A 25,281-nucleotide genomic window follows, 5' to 3' on the forward strand; every position below is an offset into this window, starting at 1 on the left:
CAAGATGTCAAACTCCAACAAAATAAGCTTACCGATAGAAGATAGAGCTAGGCGTTACAATCTAAAATTTGTGTGAGACCCTGAAGGGGTGGAAAACTAAGACTGAAAAATGTATGCAGGGATGGATTCTGGAACAGATCGGACCAGAGTGCCTTTCCCAAAAAAATGTGTGAAGAACAAGCCCCCAGCTTTCGGTCAAATCTAGATCAGCAGAGGCTTCTTCCCGGCCTATTTTGTTAAAATTATTATGTTATCTGGATCGGGATGCGATTATGCGGGAAAAAAGGAAAAAAAGATTTGTTTTTAAATGAGGCTCGGATATCCATCTATCTATCTATCTTGACTTCTTTCTCTATGGCAACAAATCAGCTCAGGCTGAGCTTTTTTGAGGCCAAAAGGAGATCGCTCAAGGCAAATATTTAATACTCTCATATATTCAGCAAAAATTAAAAAAGAAGTCTCCCACGAAGGAACTACGTTTTTTGTTTTTTTCAATCAGCAATGGAGGCGGATGACTGGCTGGATTCTAAAGGGTTCTAAATATAAATCTGTAGTTTACTATCACTATGGGCGCTTAGTGGGGAGGGGGGGCCGGCAGCAATGGTTGAACTTGAAACTTTTTTCTTTGTGTTTCTCACCATTATTGGTATACTGGGTCCCCTATTCTATCTACCTATGGTCGAGCTTGATCTAAGCCCGAGACGGGTTTACTAAGGTATATAAGATTTTTCCATCAGTCTTGGTGAAAATTTCATGCCACGAGATAGATAATGAATGGTCAGTGTTTCTGGAAGCCAATTCAGGTTACCCGGATTCTGCGATTTTCAGCGATATTATGGGATACCCTAAAAACATTAATTAGGGGAATAGTTTTCAAAAACCAAACCATTATTAAGAAAACCCAGTATATTTAGAGATATTAAATAAAAACTAGGAGGTGGAAAGGCAATATGTAGATAATCCTTCAGAAGCTACTGAATCTCAATGGAAAGTCTCCCAAATAAAATAGGATACAGGCGGAAGCACTATCCGAAATATTTTTGAGTTGCAAACAATACTATTTTAAAGCTATCAAATAAAGTACATTTTTGGCCCATATTGTAAGTAACCAACGGCCTTCTAATTCGGTTTCCTCCATTAAGAACACAAAGGGGCATCTTGTTCACGATGCTAGGGAAGTAGAAGTATTTAGAAGATTCTATTAAAACCTGTACCACTGTAGGTTAAAAGACTCTGAAGATAGCATAGATAGTTATCTGGATGGAATGGAATGCTCTAATATTGATAACGAACAAAGATCAATGTTAGATCACCCGATAATATCGAAAGACTTGAGAGCGTCCTTCCTGGAAACGCCATCTAACAAAGCCGTGGGGGTAGACAGAATTCCATTTGAACTATATAAGTTATACCAGGATAAATTGATCCCCATTTTAGTGGAAACAGCTAATTTAAGCTATCTTAGAGGTAGGCTTCCAGAATCTATGGAGGCCACAGAAATGATTGTGATCCCCAAGATAGATAAGGACCCTCTCTTGCTGGAATCGTACCAGCCTATTTCAGTGTTGATTACGGACGTCAAGCGGTTGGCCAAAGTTTTTGCCGTCAGACTGATGAAGGTAATGTTTTAAATATTTTGTGGTATTGTGTATCCCCCACCTGGATAATGGTAAATTCACTTCTCCGTAGTAATAGAATAATAAAGAAAATAGATCCGGAGTACTAAAATATAACTTTTACTGATATGAATAAAAATAGGTATAAACAATTATGTAATGAACATGAGGAACCTATTTGCCAATACTGCATACAATGAATTCTTTTCCATCGTTTCAAGTTGTTGTCAGAAATTCTTTTGACAGCAGAAACCTTTTATAAGGTTTTCAAATTTTTAAATGATTCTTTGGATCACAAATGGAGGAAAACGAATAATGGGTCAGTTGCCCTCCTACCCCGTATTTTTCGGTTAGTAGTCCTCCATATTGAAGTGTCCCGCAATGATGTTGCGTCCTCTCTCAGATGGTAAAAAAGCGACAGGTAGGTCTCCCTACGCGTTTCCTGCTGACCAGGCAATTCCTCAGGGGAGATTGGACATTTCTGCTTTATTGACCTAAGTCGGGGCTTGCTGCTTGAAGTGTGATTGTCGATTCGTATGGAGAGGAGTGCTCTATGATTCAGAGCATGTTGAATCGATGGAGCAGTAAATTTCAGTTTACTGCTCAGCTGTCGTTTCTTGCACGAGGGAAGACTCAATGATTAGAGTAGGTTTGCAGTGGCAAAAAAGAAATCCTTTGGTTAAAACACCCTTGCAGTGGCAAGTAATGTAACCTTCCTGGTAGGAGGCAAACAAAGAACGCCTGTCCCTGGCGGTACACGCCAGGGACAGGCGTTCTTTGTTTGCCTCCTACCAATCGACAATCACACTTCAAGCAGCAAGCCCCGACTTTGGACATTTCTGCTTTATTGACCTATCTCCCCTGAGGAATTGCCTGGTCAGCAGGAAACGCGTAGGGAGACCTACCTGTCGCTTTTTTACCATCTGAGAGAGGACGCAACATCATTGCGGGACACTTCAATATGGAGGACTACTAACCGAAAAATACGGGGTAGGAGGGCAACTGCCCCATTATTCTTTTTCCTCCATTTGTGATCCAAAGAATCATTTAAAAATTTGAAAACCTTATAAAAGGTGGACTGATTACTTTCTGCTGTCAAAAGAATTTCTGACAACAACTTGAAACGATGGAAAATAATTCATTGTATGCAGTATTGGCAAATAGGTTCCTCATGTTCATTACATAATTGTTTATACCTATTTTTATTCATATCAGTAAAAGTTATATTTTAGTACTCCGGATCTATTTTCTTTATGATGAAGGTAATGAATAGTGTAATTCACCCGGAGAAGGTTTATTCCAGAGAGGGTTAGGCTGGAATCACACGAGCACATTACGTCCGTAATGGACAGAACGTATTTCGGCCACAAGTCCCGGACCGAACACAGTGCAGGGAGCCGGGCTCCTAGCATCATAGTTATGTACGACGCTAGGAGTCCCTGCCTCGCTGCAGGACAACTGTCCCGTACTGTAATCATGTTTTCAGTACGGGACAGTAGTTCCATGGAGAGGCAGGGAAACCTGGCGTCGTACATAACTATGATGCTAGGAGCCCAGCTCCTTGCAGTGTGTTCGGTCCGGGACTTGCGGCCGAAATACGTTCCGTCCATTACGGACGTAATGTGCTCGTGTGAATCCAGCCTTATAGTACAGAACGTTCGCCGAGTCTTTGCTAATTTACAATACAGTAAAGTGTACACTAAGAAGGGTGCTATCCTCTCAAATCAATGCTATGAAAGCTTTTGATAGTCGAATGGCGTTTTCTTCTTAGGATTTTGGGTTGTTTTGACATCGGGGAAAAATGTATCAATTGGATTAAATTACTGTAGAGACAACCACAGGCCAGAGTAGGTCTGAATGGTCAGAAATCAGCTTACTTTAACTTACAAAGGGGAGTGCGGCAAGGTTGTCTTCTATTCCCTCTTATTTACTTTAGTAATTGAGGTTTTGGCAAGGAGGATAAGAACCTCTGAGAATATAGTGGGTTTTCAAATGGGTAATAAGGTCGATAAAATCTTGTTATACGCAGACGATATTCTTTCGTTTATAGGGGATTTATCTTCGGTCAACCATGTAATCTGGTTATACCAAGAGTTTGGTGAGCGGGTTGGCCTTCAAATCAATTGTCAAAAATCTAGTTTGTTAAATATCTTGGCCGAGGTTAACCCCGATCAGATTTCCTCCTTGAATTCTGTTGTGGTATTTGAATATTTATGCGTGAAAATTTCTAGGGATCCTGCTGACTACATTACACTGAACATAATTACTCTGTTTGCATCTTTGAGGGGGAAAGTTAAAGCATGGAATAAGTTACCATTGACCAGAGCTGCAAAAATTGCACTGATCAAAATGTGTCTTCTTTTAACCTAAAATATTGAATTTTTTCTACAACTGTCCGATTTGGTTGCCGGGAAAAAATTTAAAAACTCTAGAAGCCATCTCTAATGACCTAACGACTTGGAAGGGGAAAAAAAAATAAATAAATAAATATTTAGCTTGAAATACTTTGTTCTCACCCTCCAGGTAATCAAAAGGGTCTTTGCCCTTCCTGATTGGAGGAAGTACTTTTTAGCTCCTCAGTTCCAGGACTGGGGGCAAAGAGATTTTTGTTGAACACTAGGGGACAAATGGTCCAATATATTCGAAGTTCTAGAAGCCAGGGTTCTGAATTCCCCTGATTTGGGACTTGGACCCACTTACGATAAGCAGCAGCGGGTCTGGGATGTTGTCAAACTCATATATACCTTTATTGAAGTTACTCCTCTATGGGGCAATAGGAATATTGGTGAGCTTGATGGCCTCCCAATATCCCCCCTTTGGAAAAAGCATGACATCACAAGGATATCACATTTATTTAATAATGCACATCTAAAAACTTTTACAGAACTGCAGAGACTGTACAAGGTCCCTGTTTACGGTCTGTTTTGATATTTTCAAATAAAAAAACACGCCTTTTTGGGCATTAAATATAAATTACGGTCGGCTCTTACACCTTTTCAATCATTAGAATGTTTAAAAAGTAAGAAAGGACTTTTGTAATCACTATATAAAAAATTATTTAGAGGATGAAGGAATAACACAAAAAAAAAAAAAAAGATAAGGATCTTGGGCTCAGGATCGATTGGGGGTTAGTTTATAAACGTATCAGAGAAGCATCATTAAATTCACGATCACCAATTTGTTTTATGATCATAGACTTTATTATAAACCGAAACTTTTAAAGTTTATGGGCTTTAGTAATAACGATAATTGTCAGAAATGTTGTATACATCAAGCGGATCTTATCCACTTGTGGTGGCGTTGTCCCAAGCTACATCGATACTGGAGTGGAGCAGCAACATCTATTTCTAAATTAATTCGGAAAGGAGTTCCAATCGAACTGATGCGATTTATTTTTGGCACCTCCGGTCTTCTGAGAGACTGTGGTTGTAGCAAACTAATTAGAAAGATTTTGTTTCTGGCAAGATTGGTTATCACTTATAAATGGATTGATTTCCCACAGGAAGTAGAATGGCACCATAAGGTTAATAGTGATGCTTTTAGAAAGATCATATTACTTGACGCTAAGAAAAAAGAGGAAATTTTCCTTTTATAAGATCTGGAACAGATGGATAGTTGATCTATCCCCTGAACAAAAGAGTGAGTGTGAGACCGAGAGAGTGAGAGAGAGACGGAACCCTGACAAACGAAAACCATAGATTTCCATCACTATTGATTTAGATGGTGACGGATCCAGTGCCAATGGTTTCCGTTTGTCTCCGTTGTGCAAGGGTTCTAGTGTTTTTACGGAATCAATAAGAGTAGTCGACTGCGCTATGCATTCCGTCAAAACTACTAAACCCTTGCACAACGGAGACAAACGGAAACCATTGTCTCTGGATGAGTCACCATTGAAATCAATGGTGATGGAAACTGAAACCTATGGTTTCCGTTTGTGTCTGTCAGAGCTCCATTCCAAGAGAAAGCTCAGTCGTAACGGAGCCCTGACGCAGATGTTAACGAAGCCTAACTATACAAGTTGCTGGTCAGGCTCATTCCATCACACGAGCTTCCTATCGGGTCAATCTCCAGGCCCCTCACTGCTATCCTGAACATTAAACGAATTGTAAAAAGGTCATTTAAATGAAAAAAAACAAAAACTAAATAAAATAAGATGTCAGCTCAGATTAGCGCTCAGGCGAGCATACTTGCATTTTCAGATGTGCAAGTATAGTGAACTAAACTGATAAAGCGTTGAAGAAAATAAAAAATTCAGTTCACCATCCAAATTGGAACTTAATGACAACCCCTGTTATCAGATCAAAAGCTACATTAGGTATAAATAAACTGTTCAGTTACCTTCTCCATGTTTGTCTGTATATTGGAATGCTTGAACAAGACGGAGTGTTTCATCTACAGATCGCCCAACAGGAAGGTCATTCATTGTAATCTGACGAAGAACTCCCTTGTCATCGATTATGAAAAGCCCTCTGTTATACCAGGAAAACAAAAAGAAACCTCTAAAAGCCTTTTTCTAAACTGCTTGAATGCCAACCACCTGTTTGGGGACCCCAATACATAGAAAGAAATTCAGGGGGAACAGGTCATGCATTGGCCTGGGAAACAAATACCATAATAAGATGACCCTGCCTTTCACACATCGCGATTTATTGAAGATTTTAGTACAGTTTTTTTTTTTCGTTTTTTTTTTAGTTAAGGCAGAAGTGGATCCAGGAGAAACTAGAGGCATAAGATCTTCCTTTAGATTTCCCATTCCTTTTGAAACATTTTCTGGCTTTTGCCAGAATCTGGCAAAAATCTGCACCAAAAATGATGTGATATGTGAACATAGCCTAAAGGGATGAGAAGATCTAACCACACCCTGAGTGGAACCAGGCCATTTATCAACGGACTCAAATGTTCACTAGATTCTAAGGCTGGGTTCACACAACCTATTTTCAGACGTAAACGAGGCGTATTATGCCTCGTTTTACGTCTGAAAATAGGGCTACAATACGTCGGCAAACATCTGCCCATTCATTTGAATGGGTTTGCCGACGTACTGTGCAGACAACCTGTCATTTACGCGTCGTCGTTTGACGGCTGTCAAACGACGACGCGTAAAAATACAGCCTCGGCAAAAGAAGTGCAGGACACTTCTTTCAGACGTAATTTGAGCCGTTCTTCATTGAAGTCAATGAAGCACAGCTCAAAATTTACGGCTGTCAGAGAAGCCTCGCAAAATGCGAGGAGTATTTACGTCTGAAACGAGGCAGCTGTTTTCTCCTGAAAACAGTCTGTCTTTTCAGACGTAAATGCCTGCTATCGTGTGCACATACCCTAAATCAGATTTTACTTCTTCAGTTTTGATGACTTTGTGAAAATGTCGGCATATTGACAGACACAAGTGCGTGTATGAACTTGGCACATATTGAAATTGTATTTTATGAGAAGTAGGCCTAATAGTACAGCTCAGCAGACTTCTATTGACAGGTAGAGGTGGCCAGCATTTAGATATACATCTGTTAGCAACTGGTTCCACTAAGGTCACTAGGACAAGAAGAACTTTTAGTTTGGCCTTAAGCAAACGGTGGTATATAGACTTTAAATCAAGTCTGCAGAAGGAACCTACATTTAGTCCATGTCTCACAGTATACTACCATAGAGGAAACATTTTTAGGGGACTACAATATTATGAGTTGTAGCATGTCAAAATGCACCCACCCACCTGAGAGACTTGTATGCAAATCCAAGGCAGCAGTAGCCAACAGAATACGATAAGCAGCATATTCAGGAACTGCACAACACTATTTTGTAAACTTCTCATACCCGGATGAAAAAACTTGCGCACAAAAACGCACCCACAGATTTTCTGTACCAAACTTATTCTCATTCAGAAGCTTTTTGAGGACCATAACATTTATGCACACAAACCTGAGCGTGTGACCTTGGTCCTCTAAGTATACACCATAGTCTTTTGAAATCTGATGAGTCAAGTCAGAAAGGAGAGGAATTTTCATTGGTCCAAGCCCACCTTGCTTCCGTGGCGTATTGATCCTGTAGTGACAGAGGGGAAAGTGAATAAAAAAATTAAAAATTTAGAAACAAATTTCACAACAAATTTTAATTAAATTGCTCATTATTTTGCAACAAATTCTATTGAAACATTTTTGTTGTCTCTATAATAGCATGCATGAGATTAGTTTGCACACCCCTCCCACCGCCCCCTTACAAAATATATCTCTTTAGCACACATTTGGCCTCATTTATTAAAACGGTCTAACTGAAGAATTGGTCCTGCTGTCCACAGCAACTAGACCAAGGCTAGTTTTTCTGTTAGCTTGAAAGAGGCTCTGTCACCAGATTTTGCAGCCCCTATCTGCTATTGCAGCAGATAGGTGCTGCAATGTAGATTACAGTAACGTTTTTATTTTTAAAAAACGAGCATTTTTGGCCAAGTTATGACCATTTTTGTATTTATGCAAATGAGGCTTGCTAAAGTCCAACTGGGCGTGTATTATGTGTGTTACATCTGGGCGTGTTTACTTATTTTACTAGCTGGGCGTTCTGACGAGAAGTATCATCCACTTCTCTTCAGAACGCCCAGCTTCTGGCAGTGCAGACACACAGCGTGTTCTCGAGAGATCACGCTGTGTCGTCACTCACTTCCTGCCCCAGGTCCTGCATCGTGTCGGACGAGCGAGGACACATCGGCACCAGAGGCTACACTTGATTCTGCAGCAGCATCGGCGTTTGCAGGTAAGTCGATGTAGCTACTTACCTGCAAACACTGATGCTGCTGCAGAATCAACTGTAGCCTCTGGTGCCGTTACGATGCAGGACCTGGGGCAGGAAGTGAGTGACGTCACAGCGTGATCTCTCGAGAACACGCTGTGTGTCTGCACTGCCAGAAGCTGGGTGTTAACGAAGAGAAGTGAATGATGCTGATTCGTCAGCATCATACACTCCCATTCCTAACGCCCAGCTAGTAAAAGAAGTAAACACGCCCCGATGTACATACACAATACACGCCCAGTTGTACTTTTACTGTAAACACGCCCAGTTGTACTTTTGCAAGCCTCATTTGCATAAATACAAAAATGGTCATAACTTGGCCAAAAATGCTCGTTTTTTAAAAATAAAAACGTTACTGTAATCTACATTGCAGCGCCGATCTGCTGCAATAGGAGATAGGGGTTGCAAAATCTGGTGACAGAGCCTCTTTAATAACTGAGGCCCTTTGGACCACATCTTCTTAACTGTATATAAAGAGTAAACTTTTGGTTATAAAGAAACACTCCAGACAATACTAAAACATTATGTTATGTTCTATTTCTGGGGATGGGTGTAATATAGTAATGCAAAAGAAAACCCCTCAAAAGTGCATTGTTTTAAGCCCCACCCCCTCAGGCCCCACACTAGGCATAACCGTGTATCAGCTTCGCCTGTAGGGTTCCGTTAAGAGCACAAAAACTAAAAAGTGGTAGCAGTAAAGATGGCCCTAGACAGGGGCGCAACTAGCAAAGACTGGGCCCCATAGTCTTTCCTAGTTGCGCCCCTGTCTCGGGCCATCTTTACTGCTACCCCTTGTAGATAGTGCCCCCTGTAGATAGTGCCATACAGCCTCCCCCTCCAGCAGATCGTGCCATACAGCCTCACCCGAGAAAACATGTGATTGCTGGGGGTCCGACCACTGGGACCTCCAGCAATTAGGAGAACGGGGAGCCGAAAGACCCCTGAAGTGCTCCATGAGTAGCATGGGACTCCTGGGGTCTGTGACAGACTTCTGTGTCCGGAAGCTCCATAGAAATGAACGGAGCACCGGTCACGCTTACGTCGCCCCCCACCCCCCTTGCCTTTCACAGAACGCTGCGCGCGCCGCCACCCCCTCTTTCCCTTCCACAGGGCGACGCGCGCCGCTGCCGCCCCCCCCTCCGCTTCCACAGGGCGACGCGCACACCCCCCTGCACAGGGAGGTGTGCGCCCCCTCCCTCTTCCACAGGGCGACGCGCGCCCGCCCCCCTCCCACAGGGCGACACGCGCGCCGCAGCCACCCCCCCTCCCCCTTCCACAGGGCGACGCGTGCACCCCCCCCTTTCACTTCCAGAGGGTGACGCGCGCACCCTTTCCCTTCAACAGGGCGACACGCACGCACGCCCGCCCCCCTCCCACAGGGAGACGCGCCGCCCCCCCCTTTCCCTTCCACAGGGCGACGCGCGCACCCTTTCCCTTCCACATGGCGACACGCACGCACGCCCACCCCCCTCCCACAGGGCGACGCGCCACCCCCCCTTTCCCTTCCACAGGACGACGCGCGCACCCTTTCCCTTCCACATGGCGACGCGCGCCGCCGCCGCCGCCCCCCCCCTTTCACAGGGCGACACGCACACGCGCCCCCCCCCCTATTTCCCTTCCACAGGGCGACGCGCGCACCCTTTCCCTTCCACAGGGCGGCGCGCACCCCCTGCACAGGGCGACACGCACGCCGCCCCTTCCCTTCCACAGGGCGGCGCGCGCACCCCCTGCACAGGGCGACACGCACGCCGCCCCCTTCCCTTCCACAGGGCGACACGCACACGCGCGCGCCCCCCCCCCCTATTTCCCTTCCACAGGGCGACGCGCGCACCCTTTCCCTTCCACAGGGCGACGCGCGCACCCTGCCCCTTCCACAGGGCGACGCGCGCACCCTGCCCCTTCCACAGGGCGACGCGCGCACCCTGCACAGGGCGACACGCACGCCGCCCCCTTCCCTTCCACAGGGCGGCGCGCACCCCCTGCACAGGGCGACACGCACGCCGCCCCCTTCCCTTCCACAGGGCGGCGCGCACCCCCTGCACAGGGCGACACGCACGCCGCCCCCTTCCCTTCCACAGGGCGGCGCGCACCCCCTGCACAGGGCGACACGCACGCCGCCCCCTTCCCTTCCACAGGGCGACACGCACACGCGCCCCCCCCCCCTATTTCCCTTCCACAGGGCGACGCGCGCACCCTTTCCCTTCCACAGGGCGGCGCGCACCCTGCCCCTTCCACAGGGCGGCGCGCACCCCCTGCACAGGGCGACACGCACGCCGCCCCCTTCCCTTCCACAGGGCGGCGCGCACCCCCTGCACAGGGCGACACGCACGCCGCCCCCTTCCCTTCCACAGGGCGGCGCGCACCCCCTGCACAGGGCGACACGCACGCCGCCCCCTTCCCTTCCACAGGGCGACACGCACACGCGCCCCCCCCCCCCCCCTATTTCCCTTCCACAGGGCGACGCGCGCACCCTGCCCCTTCCACAGGGCGGCGCGCGCACCCTGCCCCTTCCACAGGGCGGCGCGCGCGCCCTTTCCCTTCCACAAGCCCTGCACAGGGCGACGCGCACGCACACCCTGTACAGGGTGACACGCACTGCAGAGTTTGGACATTAGACTTGAATTTCTGAGAATAAACACTGCACTAAATGGTCACAAGTTCAGTTGTGTTGCGGTTCATACAGCAATTCCGCAGCAGAAACACAGTAAAACAACGCTGAAAATCCACAGGTGCACTTAAAGTTTGCTATAATAAATGCTTCATACTAAATCCACAGGAAAAACGCAATATTTGTGTGACTGATTTACCTGCGTTTTTTGTTTTTTTTTAATCCGGTGCAGATTTTCTTTTGCTATAATTCCCAGACAACCCATTCAACAATGTCACATGGCATTTACAAGCTATAGTTTGAGTCGATAACATAAAATTTATAGATATACAAACCATGCCAAGTGTGTGAATTGGGAATCCACAGAGCAGGCTACAACCTCAGTATTTATTGATCGAAATTCTTCTATGCGGTCTCCAAAGGCAATTATTTCAGTTGGACAAACAAAAGTGCTAGGGAGAAATAGGAGACAAGACAGAATTAGACGTTGAGGAAAAAACATCTTTACAGTTTGTTTTTTTACATCAAGAAAACCTTACAATAAAATATTCCATCCCTGATTAAGGAGAAACGGTCACCATGTTCTATGAAATAAAGACACTAACAGGTCCTTTAGACAAACCTTTATATAAGATTCTGTATAGGGGAGATCTATACCGGTAAATCTTTCATGTCCATTAGCGTAATTTATGCTTTGAGAAAAATGCCAGTACTTTATAATAGGCAATTACACAGCAAACCATCACAAGACCATAAGTGACCCTGCCCATCTTGGAAGTGTCCAAAAAAAATAAAAAACACCCCACACATGACAAGTATTGACACTCCTCTGCTGCACAGTTGATGAAAGAGCGTCTGTCAGATTTCCCAATACAAACAAGATACATTATTGATTAGATCTTCGACCTCATATAAAAAAAAAAATATATGTCAGAATGGTGTTTTTTCAAATTGTCCCGCCCAATAATAAAAATGAGCATTTGCGTCCAGCTAGAGACGGAGGGAGCTCAAGAGTCTAAGTAAATTCGTAAGCTAAACTCAATCTCCACCCAACTCTTTTCAGGGTCCCTCCTCCTCCGTTGAAATCTCTCACATACTCAGTATAAACTGCAGTTCTCCCTGGATCCGCAGTCAGCCTGTCTTCCAGCAGCAGTTTGTATGGAATTACGGCTTCTGCCATCTACTATTTTATGGTCAGGCAGACTGCAGCCTGTACCAAGCGTGCATGAGAGCCAAGGAGATGCTGAAATCTCACACAAGCTTGGTACGAGCGGAATAATGCAGGAAAGAGGATAGACAGACAGAACCTTGTCCGCTCTGGGCGGGCAGAGATTGCATTTATCTCATGAATAGATTTGGACTCTAGAGCTCCCGGTCTTTAACTGGACTCATAAAATAATCATGAGGTGGGAACAAAAAACAAACAAGACAGTCATTTTAAATGTATGTACACCAACCTCATCAGATCTGAGTTCTATTTAATAACGTATGCAGTTTGTATTGGGAAATCTGGTGAGATTGGCCTGTCACTTAGTCATCAATGTGTAGTAGTTTGGGAGAATTTACAGGTTATAATTGCAGCACGTATATGGCAATGCTGGGTTTGAGTCCAATGATACGAAGGATTTTCACGCTAGCCCCCAATCCAATCTTCTCATTTATATCATTGAACACAGCACAATGGGACGCCCTTAAGCAGGTCCAGAGGGTGGAAAGAAATTTAAAAAATTAAAAAATAAAAAAATGGAAAAAACAAAGTCAAGCAACCCACCTAACGCACAACTGCCTGCAGCACCTTGCAACCCAGACTGGCATCAGTGGAGTCCAAGAATGAATCTGGTAAAATTGTTCATGTGTGCACTGAGGCCCAAGTATCAACTTTGCAGACTTGAGCAACTGCTTGATCAAAAAAAAGAACAGGGCAGACCACCACCTTATCCCCATGACTACAAAAAGAGACTTGCAAGACAGTAGCTAGTTCCAAAACCCATCTGATGGAGATAAGACATTTTCCAGGAAAGGAACAAAAGGAAAAATGTCCCTCAAGGGTTCGAGAGGCACTACCTGAAGTACCCCAAAGACCAAATTAAGATTAAGGCTGAGTGGGATGGCTGAAAGGAGGAACAAATCAAGCCAATCTTTACCTGAGAACGAAAGGCCAAGGAGTACTAAAAAAAAAAAAAAACGTGGATTCCCTTTTCAAGAACGGATTGCAGGACAGAAAGGATTCCAGGTGTAGCACATACCATTAGGATGAAAACCGCAATGTTTGCACCAGCAGAAATAAGTCTTCCACGTACGGATGATACACCTTGGTGGATTGTGGTTTCCTGGCTTTCAAGATAGTTTGGATGACTGGTTCAGAGAAACCCCAAGCTCTGAAAACTTTGGCTTCAACAGCCACCGCGTTAAACATTTCTGAGGTAAAGTGGGGTAGAATAGCAACCCTTGGCAGAGGAGGTTGGGATGCGGTGGAAGACACCAACGTGCATCTGCAAGTAGATTGACTAGGTAGGTGTACTGGGACCTGCGAGGTCAGTGTAGCACCACCAGAACACTCTCCCTCTTGATTCTCTTCAGTACTCTTGGCAAGAGCAGAAGGAAAGACATGCAAGAGACCAAACCCTCCCAAAGTGACCAGAGCACCGACTGCGATAGTTCTGGGATCTCGCACCTTGGACACATAGGCTTGAGGACGACATGAAAAAAGATCCACATCTGGGGTGCCCCACTTCTGGCAAATCTGATAGAATACATCTGGGTGAAGAGACCACTCCCAGATCCAGTCTTTTCTGAATTAGGAAGCCTGCGGCCCAATCCCAGTATGTGGACTGCGACTAGCGCTGGCACATGACGCCACCCATAAGAGGTTTAGAGAGGACTCCCAGAAACGTGGTGATTCAGAAAGGCAACCGCCGTGTAGCTGTCCAGTCTGGATTCTGAACAGGAAGATTGCCTTAATACCAGAAATTTGCTCTGCAAGGTGGTCTCTTCTAGTGACCAAGGACTGTGGAGGCCAAAAACTGCACATCACCCAGATTGGTTGGATGTCAGCCTAATGACAAGCCACTTGAGGGGAAGAAAAAACCTTCAGTGTCATGGCCAGCGAGGCCTCCCACCAGTGCAAATCCTGGGACTTGTCCCAAGGCGAGAGCAGAGTGTGGCCCCCTGCAGGGGAGTTGCGCATATTAACCTGCCTAGATTGTCTACACCAGGGGTCTCAAATTCGGACGGGTAAGTGGGCCGCATATAGAAAAAAATGGGAAGTTGACGGGCCGCATTACTTTTCAATTTGATACAATAAAAAATTATTGTTAATCAATTAGTTATTTGAACTACTATAACACTATATTACTATAATAATACTGCTAGGTTTAAAATTTGAGATATTTCTCCACGTGCTTATTTCAACAATCCAGCTTTCCAGTTTAAGTGTCGCTAAACGCAGTCCGGCGGCTCAGTTGGCAGTGTGTGGCAGACACACGTCAAGATTTGGCAGCCCCTTTTTAGATAGTGCCGCAGTGCCCTCGGCAGATGCTGCCGCAGTGCCTGCGGCGGATGCTACCACAGTGATGTCAGGGGCACTCTGCCTGGCATTCCAGCTCTGCTCCTGACATAACTGTCCATATATGGACAGAGACGTCAAGGGCAACACCAGAGCTGGAGTCCCGGGAGAGCGCTAGTAGGCTCTTCCTGAGACTCCAGCTGTGCTCCTGACATCACTGGGACTCCTGCTCTGGGGAAGCCCCTGACATCATTGTCGATGTATGGACAGCGATGTCAGAGGCTTCCGCAGAGTCCCGGAGAAGAGCCGATAATAGCGCTCTGCCCTGGACTCCGCTCTGGGGAAGACCCTGACACACTGTCCATATATAGGCGATGTCAGGGAATTCCACAGCTTCCCGGAGCAGAACGTCTAGCGCTCTGCCCTGGACTCCGCTCTGGGGAAGACCCTGACACACTGTCCATATGTTGACAGCGATGTCAGGGAATTCCACAGAGTCCCGGAGCAGAGCCTGTACTAGCGCTCTGCCCGGGACTCCGCTCTGGGGAAGACCCTGACACACTGTCCATATGTTGACAGCGATGTCAGGAAATTCCACAGAGTCCCGGAGCAGAGCCTGTACTAGCGCTCTGCCCGGGACTCTGGCTCTGGGGAAGACCCAGACAGCGCTGTTCATAATTCCTGTCTCGGAGCAGAGCCAATACTAGCGGCTCTGTGTCCCGCGGGCCGCATACGGCCAGCGGGCTTGAGACCCCTGGTCTACACCATCCTGCCTAGCAACCAACATGAAAAAGCAGATGGAAGAGGAGTGTTCGGCAAAGGAAGAGCCACCTCAGCTCGTATAGTCTTGATATCGTTCGCCGGGAGATTGACCTTTGCTGGCCTGGTGTTGAACATCATTCTCAGAAACGCCACGTGCAGAACTGCAGGGTGTGATCCGGGGGGGGGGGAGGACCTTCTAGAGACTAAGCCCTCTTGGATGTTTCCATTCTTTGGATAGAATCTCCTTAACCCCTTAAGGACACGGCCAATTTTGGCCTTGAGGACAGAGCAATTTTTTTTACATTTCCCTCTTTGCATCCCGACACTCATAACTTTTTTATTTTTTGTACGACGTAGTTGTATGAGACTTTGTTTTTTGCGGGACGAGTTGTACTTTATGTACGTACCATTTTTTGGTATAAATACATTATAGTTTAATTTCTATAAATTTATAATTTGATTAATATGCAGAAAAAAAAAAAAAGCAGTTGCGCAGCAGTTTTAATATTTTTTTTTTACACCATACACCGATCATAATAAATAATGTTATACATTTGTTGTACAGGTTGTTACGGTCGTGGCGATACCAAATATGTCTATATTATTTCATGTTTTGGTACTTATATTTTAAAAAGTTTATTATAAAAAAAATGTGTTTGTGTATTTTATTTATTTATCTACCATTATTTTTTATTAATTTCATTTAACTTTTTTTTTTTTAATCCCATAAAGGGATTTATCATATTGATTTTGTAACTGCAATGTACTGGCATAGATCTATATGCCAGTACATTAGCCTGTGTACTGATTGTACACAGGCAGTTGTTAGGGCTGGACCCTGGGCTGTCTGGCCATATGAGTTGTGGGCTTTGATCGCGTCACAGTTATCTTCTGTGACGCGATCAATGTGCAGTCCCCCCTCTTTGAACGCCGCGATCAGCTTTCATCGCGGCGTTCAAAGGGTTAACAGGTTTTTCTCCTCTCCGCTGTCAGAGCGGGGCCGTGGCTTTGTATTTCAGCCGTTGCCCCGCTCTCGATCGCACACACAGAGACGGCTGTCACACAGGACGAGTATGCTCGTCCTAATGCGCAAAGTGCTCGCCGCTCAGGACGAGCATACTCGTCCTGTGTCGGCAAACAGTTAAACTCGCTATGATTGGGAACCATAGCCTTTGGCACCCCAGAGGCACCTCCTTCAATGTAAGGGAAGACCCAACACTCTTCAGGAGTACCTGACAACACATGCATGGCAGCTGTCAACTGGGTGTCCCGTTAGGCCCTGTTCACACAGAGTTTTTTTGCAGGCAGAAAAATCTGCATCAAAATTCCATCTGGAATTTAGAGGCGGATTTTGACCTGCCTACAAGCCATCTGCTGTTTTTCAGCCAAGACCATTGGGTGCCGCGGGCAAAAAACACATTGATGTCATTGGGAGGTTGGAAACGACCGAAGAAAGGGCATGTCACTTCTTTTTAAGGCAAGCGTTTTTCCCCACCCGGTAGGTGATTTCGGCAGGGCCTTATGATTCCGAATCAGAGGATTCACCAGAAAGAGAAAAAAAAAAAAAAAGGACTGATCCTGATAGGAAGCTTATCCATTATAATGGACCCCAAGAGGGAACCCTTGGAAAGAACCTGAAGAGAAGCAGTTCACTGCCACTTCCAAGCTTCTTATGTGACCTACCACGAGAGGAAGACTGTATTATCTAAGGGAGGGGCATTGGTCTTAATCGCGAGAAAGATAAACCATAACCAGAATTAAAGGCCATGTACACCCTTGAAAACTTTATTTTTAAATAAATCAGTGATAGGTGCAACTTCGTATTAACATTAAAAATAATTTTTACTTATTCAGAAACAGCTGCTTTGTATTCTGTATACAAAGCAGCTGTATCTTGCGCGGAGACCTGAATCAAATCAGGTCGGCGGCACTGACTAGTTCAGTGAAAGCGATTCCTGTGTGTCTCTGAACTTAGAGGTGATAGATAACAGCTCAATCCTACATGGCAGAGAGCCACAGGACCCGCTGTCACTGAACCAGTCAGTCCTGCTGACCCGACGGATACAGGATCTGAAAAACAAATTAGATTTTATTAAAAATAATTGTTAAAGTTTCAATCACACTGATAAAAATAAAAGTGTATTTAAAAAAATAAAAAATAAAAATACATTTTTAACCCCTTCCCGATTTGGCCACTTTTGACCTTCCTGACAGAGCCTCATTTTTCTAATCTGACTTTTTTCACTTTATATGGTAATAATGTCGGCATGCTTTTACCTATCCAAGCGATTCTGAGACTGTTTTCTCGTGACACATTGGACTTTGTTACTGGAAAAATTTGCTCGATACATTCAGTATTAAATAATGAAAAACACCAAAAATTTTCATTTTTCTAAATTTAAATGTATCTGCTTGTAAGACAGGCAGTTATACCACACAAAATAGTCACTAGTTACCATTTCCCATATGTCTACTTTATGTTTGCATTGTTTTTTTAATATCCTTTTATTTTTCTAGGACGTTACAAGGCTTAGAACTTTAGCAGCAATTTCTCAGATTTTCAAGAAATTTCAAAAGGCCATTTTTACAGGGGCCAGTTCAGTTGGGAAGTGGCTTTGAGGGTCTTATATGTTAGAAACCCCCAATAAGTCACCCCATTTTAAAAGCTTCACCACTCAAAGTATTCAAAACAGCATTTAGAACGTTTCTTAACCCTTTAGACGTTTCACAGGAATTAAAGCAAAGTAGAGGTAAAATTTACAAATTTCCTTTTTTTTTTGTTTGTAGAAATTCATTTTTAATCCATTTTTTTTTTCTAACAGAAGCTTTTACCAGAGAACTGCAACTCGCAGGCCTGGTTTTTCCGGGAAGTTTTCACAGTCGTAAATAGTGTATTTTCGGATTCCCCTTTTGGAAAACACACAGCACCTTTTGTGTGTCCTTCCCTTCTTTGCGCCACTTCATTGGGGAAATGTTGCCCTGGTACAATACGTGAACCATTGCTGCCAGATGATGTGCGTGGGCCCTCCCTTGCCTGGTTCCCAAATAGAAGTGCTTGATAACTACCTCTAGAAAGTTAAGGAACGCCCCTGTCCGGCCTGCACATCGGGATAGCACGTAAGCATTACCCATTGCCATCTGTACAATGTGCACAGCCAGCTTTTAGTTCCCTGCTCTCATCCTTTCTAAAGCTTTGGCTAAGCAGTGTTTTAGGGAGGCCTCTCTGATTTTTGCGCACAGTACCGCATGCTACAGTACTTCTGGCAGAAAGGCACCTAAATAGTGGGATGCTGGTATAGAAGTTATCCACGTAAAGGTGATAACCCTTGTCCAGCAATGGGTGTATTAAATCCCACACTATTTTCCCACTAACTCCCAGGACGGGGGGGCATTCTTGGGGTTCAATAATAGAGTCCTTCCCTTCGTAAACCCTAAACCTGTGTGCATAGCCAGATGTACTCTCACACCGTTTGTTAATTCCATACCTTGCCCTCTTATTGGGCAGGTATTGGTGGAATTTAAGCCTCCCTTTAAAATGAACAGGGGATTCAACTATGGAAATCTATTTATCAGGGGGGTGGGGGGGGGTAAACTTGTGAAAATTTGGTTCTGAAATGTTGAATGAGTGGCCTGATTTTAAATAGACTGTCAAATGTGGGGTCGTCCTGGGGTGGGCACTGTGCATTATCATAATGCAAGAATAACCTACAAATGATAAAGTGGGTTTTGGGTTAAAAATTGTTGGGCGTAGAGATTCATCTGGGCTACTATTAAATTAACAAACTCTTCAGAGAAAAAGACCTTGAAAAAGTCCATTTCTGCGAGGCCTGCAGTCTCAAACTGAATTCCTGAGCTGCCTATAAAATCAGGAAATTGAGGCTCATAATTTCCATGGGGTGGAGTCCACACGGGATCAATCATTGGGGTTGCCTCAGCTGCTCTCCTGGGTCGCCTTTGGGGGGGGGGGGGTATCCTCATCACTGGAGGAAACAAAGAGAATGAGGCATATTCCTGGTCTCCTTCGATAGCCGTATCAGAGGCAATGAAGGCGTATGCCTCCTCAACTGAATACATCCTTCTGGAAAATTGTGACATTTTGATTTATTATAGGGGGGGGGGCTGTGTGGTGTTTTAACACGTGTAGTCAACTTGAAATTTTACACAGGGTGTGCGCGTGTGGCGTTTTTACACGTGTATAGTGAACAGAAATTAGAAGATCAGAAGAGTTTTAAACAAAAAGGATAGGCGTATAGAAAAAAGTAAGGCCCCATGCACACGAACGTACTTTTGTGGCCGCAATTCCCCCGAAAATCCACGGGACAATTGCGGCCCCATGCACACGACCGTGGTTTCCACGGTCCGTGCATGGCCCAGGAGCCTTGACCGCAGAAAGGGGCATGTGTTATTACGGCCGTGCTCTGCAGTCCAGGATCATAGGAAATAATGGACGCGGCCATGAGCACAGCCCGCGATTTGCAGGCAGCTCGCGGATGTCACTCCGCTACTGGCCGACCCGAAAATCACGGCCGTGCACATGGCTACGGTCGTGTGCATGAGGCCGAAGACTAAATTAGGATCAAATTAAACTAAAGCAGTAAATCTACGTTATGCTAAATTTACCGTACGATTGTCAGTTAAAAAAAAACTGAACGTCCGTTACTAGCTGATGCGATTACTAAAAAAAAAAAAAAAAAATATATAGTCTAAGGCCTTATTCACACGACAGTGAAAAAAAATGTCCATTTAAAACTGATCAACTGTCAGTTTTTCATGGCCATTTTGCATCAGTGTGTCTCTACATTTTCAGTCCGTCTTTAATGGCCGTTTGACATCCATTTTGCATCAGTTTTTCATGGCCGTTAAAAAAACTGATGAATTTCATTGGTCAGGCTTTTTTTGTCCCAACCCCCTAAAAACAGCAAAAGGAAGGTCACATGTTCACCTAGACACTATTTACAGCCTCCCTGTACATGATGCCACACCAGCCTCCCCTGTACATGATGCCACACCAGCCTCCCCTGTACATGATGCCACACCAGCCTCCCCTGTACATGATGCCACACCAGCCTCCCCTGTACATGATGCCACACCAGCCTCCCCTGTACATGATGCCACACCAGCCTCCCTGTACATGATGCCACACCAGCCTCCCTGTAGATGCCACACCAGCCTCCCTGTAGATGCCACACCAGCCTGCCTGTAGATCGTGCCACATACTCACGAGAGCAGCGCCGTCTCTTGTCTTCTTCACTTGTGGTCACGCGTCTGCACGGGATCTGGCAAGGCAGCGCGACGGGGCGATGACGTCATCGAGGCGCCTTCAAACCCGTGAAGACGAGTGACCACACCTGAAGAAGTGCCGCAAACGTGAGTATGGCAACGATAGCCGGCAAGGGAACTAGTAGTTCCCTTGCCAATCCCCATGTAACAGATCCGTTTTTAACGCTTGTTACATGTATTGACAGCCGTTAAAAACGGATCCATTGACTTCTATGAGGGCCGTCAGGCCGTTAAAACGGGCAAAAATAGGACGTCCTATTTTTTGACGGCCATTATTCACGGGCCGTTAAAAAAACGGCCGTGTGAATGCACCCATAGAATATCATTGTTCTGAAAATAGCCATGTGAAAGCCGTTAAAAGGACGGCCATCACATGGCCGTTTTTCACTGTCGTGTGAATGAGGCCCAACAGTGAACTACAGTAAATTTATACTAAAACTGCCAAAAATTGCTAAATATAGCTATCTAAAACTAAATTAAAGTTTATAATGCTAACGTATGCTACCCTAACTCCCTACTTACAATATTTTTTCTTTTTTTTACTGTTTTAGAAAAAAAAAACAACCTGCGCCAGAAAAGATGCTGATCAGTACGCAGCACACTACAGAAAGGTGGGGGTGAAAAAAAATATAAGAAGACCAAAAAATACCTGCCTTAAATTACCACTGATGCTGATAACTAATCAACAGTCTGTGGCCGCAGGGTGAACACCGGTAGATGGTGCAAATTTATAATTGAAAAAAAAAAATAATAATAAAAAGTCCTGGAACAAAAATAGAGCACAGATGCCGATCAGTGATGGCGGCCACTAACCAGCACCTCGTGGCCACAGGGCGCACACAGGGAGACAGTGGAAATTAAAAAAATAAAATCCTGTGCCAAAAATTTAGCACAGATGCTGATCAGTGATGGTGATCACTGATCAGCGGACACAGGATTCGGAAAGGAAGGGGTGGATTGGGACAGGGAAAGGGACAAAAAAAATCTGCCTGATCACAAAAAAAAAAACTGCCGGTGATCAGACAGAACTAGCAAAAAAAAGTACTATTCTCAGCAAAGCCACAGCAGACAGTCTTTCAACCGCTCTGCACGCTGCCTCAAACTGGAATGGCGGCGTGCAGAGCAGTGTCTGTAATCATAACACCCACCGATGCTCTGATTCGTGGGTCATTACAGACTGACCAATCAGAGCGCTCCTGGAGATGGCATCACTGCCACCTCCCTAGAGGACGTTGTTGGTGATGGGTGCTGTCTTAGACAGCACCAATCACCACCGTCTAAGTGTGCCCTGTGACTCCAGGGCACAGTTTTAACAAAAATGCCTGTGATTGGTAGGTAAGAATTGACCAACCAATAGCAGAGATCGCCAATGCGGGTGGGGGGGCCGAAACGGCACCCTGGGCGAGTAGAAGAGATAGTCTGCTGTCTGGGACATGTTTACTTTGTCACAGTGCAATTAGCTGCGCAGTATCTATAGGGCGGATGTCGGCAAGGGGTTAAAGGGTAGCACAACAAAAACAAGCCTAGACCCAAAACTAGAGCCTATACGCATTTTTTGTATGAATGCAAACAGTGTTGGTGCCACGACACTAGGTTACGTCAACTTTAGCACCGCCACATATACCACAAGAATGAGATACTTACAAATCAAGAGGATAAAAGAAGAAGACTAAATATTTCCCTTTGTAATCTGCAAGTTTCAATTCTTTGAATTCTCCATTTATGACAGCAGTTCCCTCCCAGTACGGAGCAGGCTTGGAAACTAAAAATGGATGACAAATAAAACAAAAATTAGAAATGTTATCTTTGAGTCAACCTTATAAAAACAAAAAAATTATTATTATTATTTTTTTTTTAAGACTCCAGACACCGGTTCTGGCTCACCAGATAGTGTTTTCCTAGTTATTTTTTTTATTAAAGGGAATCTGTCAGCATGTTTATGACGCCCTATTCCAGGGCAGCCTAAAGTAGTGACAGAGACCCCGATTCAAACGCTTTATCACTCGTTAGCGTCCAGTAGTTTTAGAAAAAAAAAAAAAAACTTTTTCTCTAGCAGCTCGTACTCATGAGCTGCGGCAAGCGCCACCCGCCAACAGACAGCTTTTCCCCCATAGCGTGCAACACTTACTTACCGTTAGAACAGTTTGGGTTTGGTTTTTTTATGTGTAAGGGCCGTACATCAGAGAGTTGCATAAATCCTCATCACAGTGGTTAAACTCAGACTTCATTTGAACAGAAACAAATATTTTCCCTAAGTCTTTGGTGAAGAAAAAAAGAACAAAAACACATGTGAATGCACCTACTGGCATCACTGTATTAAAAAACGTCTGTGTGACGGCTGTTTTCATCTGTTGTGTGAATATAGCCTTAATCTGCCAAATATACTGTGCCAAAAAAGGAATCAGATGCAGTCATGGTAAAACCTCTCAAACTTTGGGAACCCTTTGACCCAATTCGGTCTTAGGTTTTTTTCTGCTACTAAACATGACTGGCAGTTGTAATGTGAAGAAAACCTTTGTAGTTATTATACACGTGTACAACACGAAGGGTGAGCCCCAGGGGGCGCTTTACCTGGAAGTCTCCACTAGCCCAACAGCTTGGCATTACGTGTCCTTCGCTGCAGACCAATGTCAACAGCAATGAAAACCTCAAGCTAAACAAACACGGGAGAACACCTTTAGTTTGGAAACGCCGCTGCCCTAAGAGAACAATCAAATATTATATTATATTGCCATTGCACCCATCAGTTTGCAGTTATCTAGTTGCTGTCCAGGTCTGTCTTGGTGACAGGTTTATTTTTTTTTTTAAGAACCCTCTTTATTTAAAATACAGTGTACAATTACAGTACATCAAAAGAATTAGCGCCGCTAACTAAAAAGGTAGAGAACACCTTTACACCTTAACCCATCTATTACAGGATAAATCGTCCATACATTGTAACATTCAACATTCTGAATATAAGCCATAAGGGTCTGCACATAGGAATACAGCCATCTGCAACGGAGTATTCACAGAGTGTACGCAGCTCCTATGCACAGCGCTCCCGTCTGATCAGTCACGTCCAGCGCTGACAACTTGTGACAATAGATGATCGGAAATTTGAACTTGAGCATCTGCTGACCAATAGGAGAAGCACAGCGCAGCACTGGCGGGGAGGAGGCGGCCGCTCAGCGGGAACATTGCAGTGCGGCAGGGACTCCCCGCTTCTCTGCTCCGTGTACCTACTTTTTGCTTTGCTGAGATGCAGGGAGTGGTCGGACACTGGCACACGAGTCGCCTCCCCGGGATACACCTGCCCTCCAGCGTAGAAGTGGCACTCTCCGTCCTGACTAGCTCTCCCGGGCCGAGACTGCTCTTTATCTTCTGCTCCCTGAGAAGTGCCGGCGAGCGCCTGTAACAAGGCAATGCAGAGAGCGAGGAAGACCACAGGCCGGGACAGCGGGGCCTCCATCCTGGGCTGGAGAAGAGACACGTATTGCCTGGATGTGACAGTGTGCAGGAGGAGGCGGGAAAGCTGAGGGAAGGGCGGGAGCAGGGGGCGGAGCATAGATTAACCCCTCGCCCACCAACAAGTCTTGTCTCACTACTTATTATTACAGAATATTACACAGAGAAATGATTACATATCATATATTTTCCTTTTCTGGAAACGCACTAGTTAATATGTAAGAAAGTTCCTTCCCTGGTAGTTTCTGGTTAAAAACACTGCCCTAGACTACCAGGAATGTTAATATTAACCCTTCCACTACCCTAGATGAAAGAATAAGGAAAAAAGGAGGACCAACGGCGCTGCTATAGTCAATGTCGAGGCAAAAGTTGATGATAATGTTTAATGATAGAGGCTACGCGTTTCGACACCGTACCGGCGTCTTCATCAGGCCTGATGAAGACGCCGGTACGGTGTCGAAACGCGTAGCCTCTATCATTAAACATTATCATCAACTTTTGCCTCGACATTGACTATAGCAGCGCCGTTGGTCCTCCTTTTTTCCTTATTCTTTGATCCCTTCTGACAGCAAAACTCCTTTTGCTTGTGCACGGACCTGGCAGCAGCTTTTTGGCTTGTGAGATACGTAACGGTATCCACTTGCAAAGGTGAGCAAATTTCCTACATCAAATTGCTCCTTGTACTCCCTTGCTTTATTGCACTATGTGGCGCCGTGTCTCTTCTTCTTTTTTTCCTCTCCCTTACTACCCTAGATGGTCAGGTATGTAACCATTAAATACACTGCCCTAGACCACCAAGAATGTTACTATTAACCCTTCCACTACTCTAGATGGTCAGGTGTTTACTGGTTGAATAGACGACCCTAGACCACCTGGGATGTTAACAATAAGGGCTCTTGCACACGACCGTGTGTGCCGCCCAAGTCCCATCCATGATCCCTGGAAAGATAGGAAATGTTCTATCTTTCCACCGATTGGAGAGTTGGGTCAGTTTTCGCAGTCCCGATCCACACACTGAAGTGAATGGGTCCGTGAAATCGTCCCGAGTGGCACTCAGTCATGTGTAAGAGCCCTAAACTTGGCACTACCCTAGATTGGTCAGGTGTGTAACGGTTGAATAGACTGCCCTAGACCACCAAGATTTAAATAGTTTTAATAGTTTTAAATTGAACTCCTTTATTGCCCTAGACCACCAAGGATGACACCTTTAACCCCTGCACCACTGTAGATCTACACGAATGTTAATGTTAACCAGTGGCAGATTAAGTAGACTGTAGGCCCTGTGCTGT

At 45.0% G+C, this 25,281-nt stretch overlaps 1 protein-coding gene across 3 annotated transcripts in view; it reads right to left on the reverse strand.

The window, feature by feature from the left end:
- PRDX4 (peroxiredoxin 4) overlaps positions 1-24,065 on the reverse strand; it is a 34,320-nt gene extending 10,255 nt beyond the window's left edge. Inside the window, exons 1-5 of one of the 3 annotated variants that reach the window (XM_075854053.1) lie at positions 23,771-24,064; positions 22,190-22,307; positions 11,334-11,450; positions 7,530-7,652; positions 5,955-6,085 (exon numbers count right to left, since the gene is read on the reverse strand). In XM_075854053.1, the coding sequence (XP_075710168.1) occupies positions 5,955-6,085; positions 7,530-7,652; positions 11,334-11,450; positions 22,190-22,307; positions 23,771-23,996 (715 nt within the window). In that variant the 5' untranslated portion in view covers positions 23,997-24,064. Of the gene's footprint in view, positions 1-5,954; positions 6,086-7,529; positions 7,653-11,333; positions 11,451-22,189; positions 22,308-23,770 lie in introns of all 3 variants that reach the window. The other 2 variants (XM_075854052.1, XM_075854051.1) reach the window with 2 other exon arrangements.
- Between the last annotated feature and the right edge of the window lie 1,216 nt (positions 24,066-25,281).

Source organism: Rhinoderma darwinii, chromosome 2, assembly GCF_050947455.1.
Source record: "Rhinoderma darwinii isolate aRhiDar2 chromosome 2, aRhiDar2.hap1, whole genome shotgun sequence".
Taxonomy (NCBI): Eukaryota; Metazoa; Chordata; class Amphibia; order Anura; family Rhinodermatidae; genus Rhinoderma; species Rhinoderma darwinii.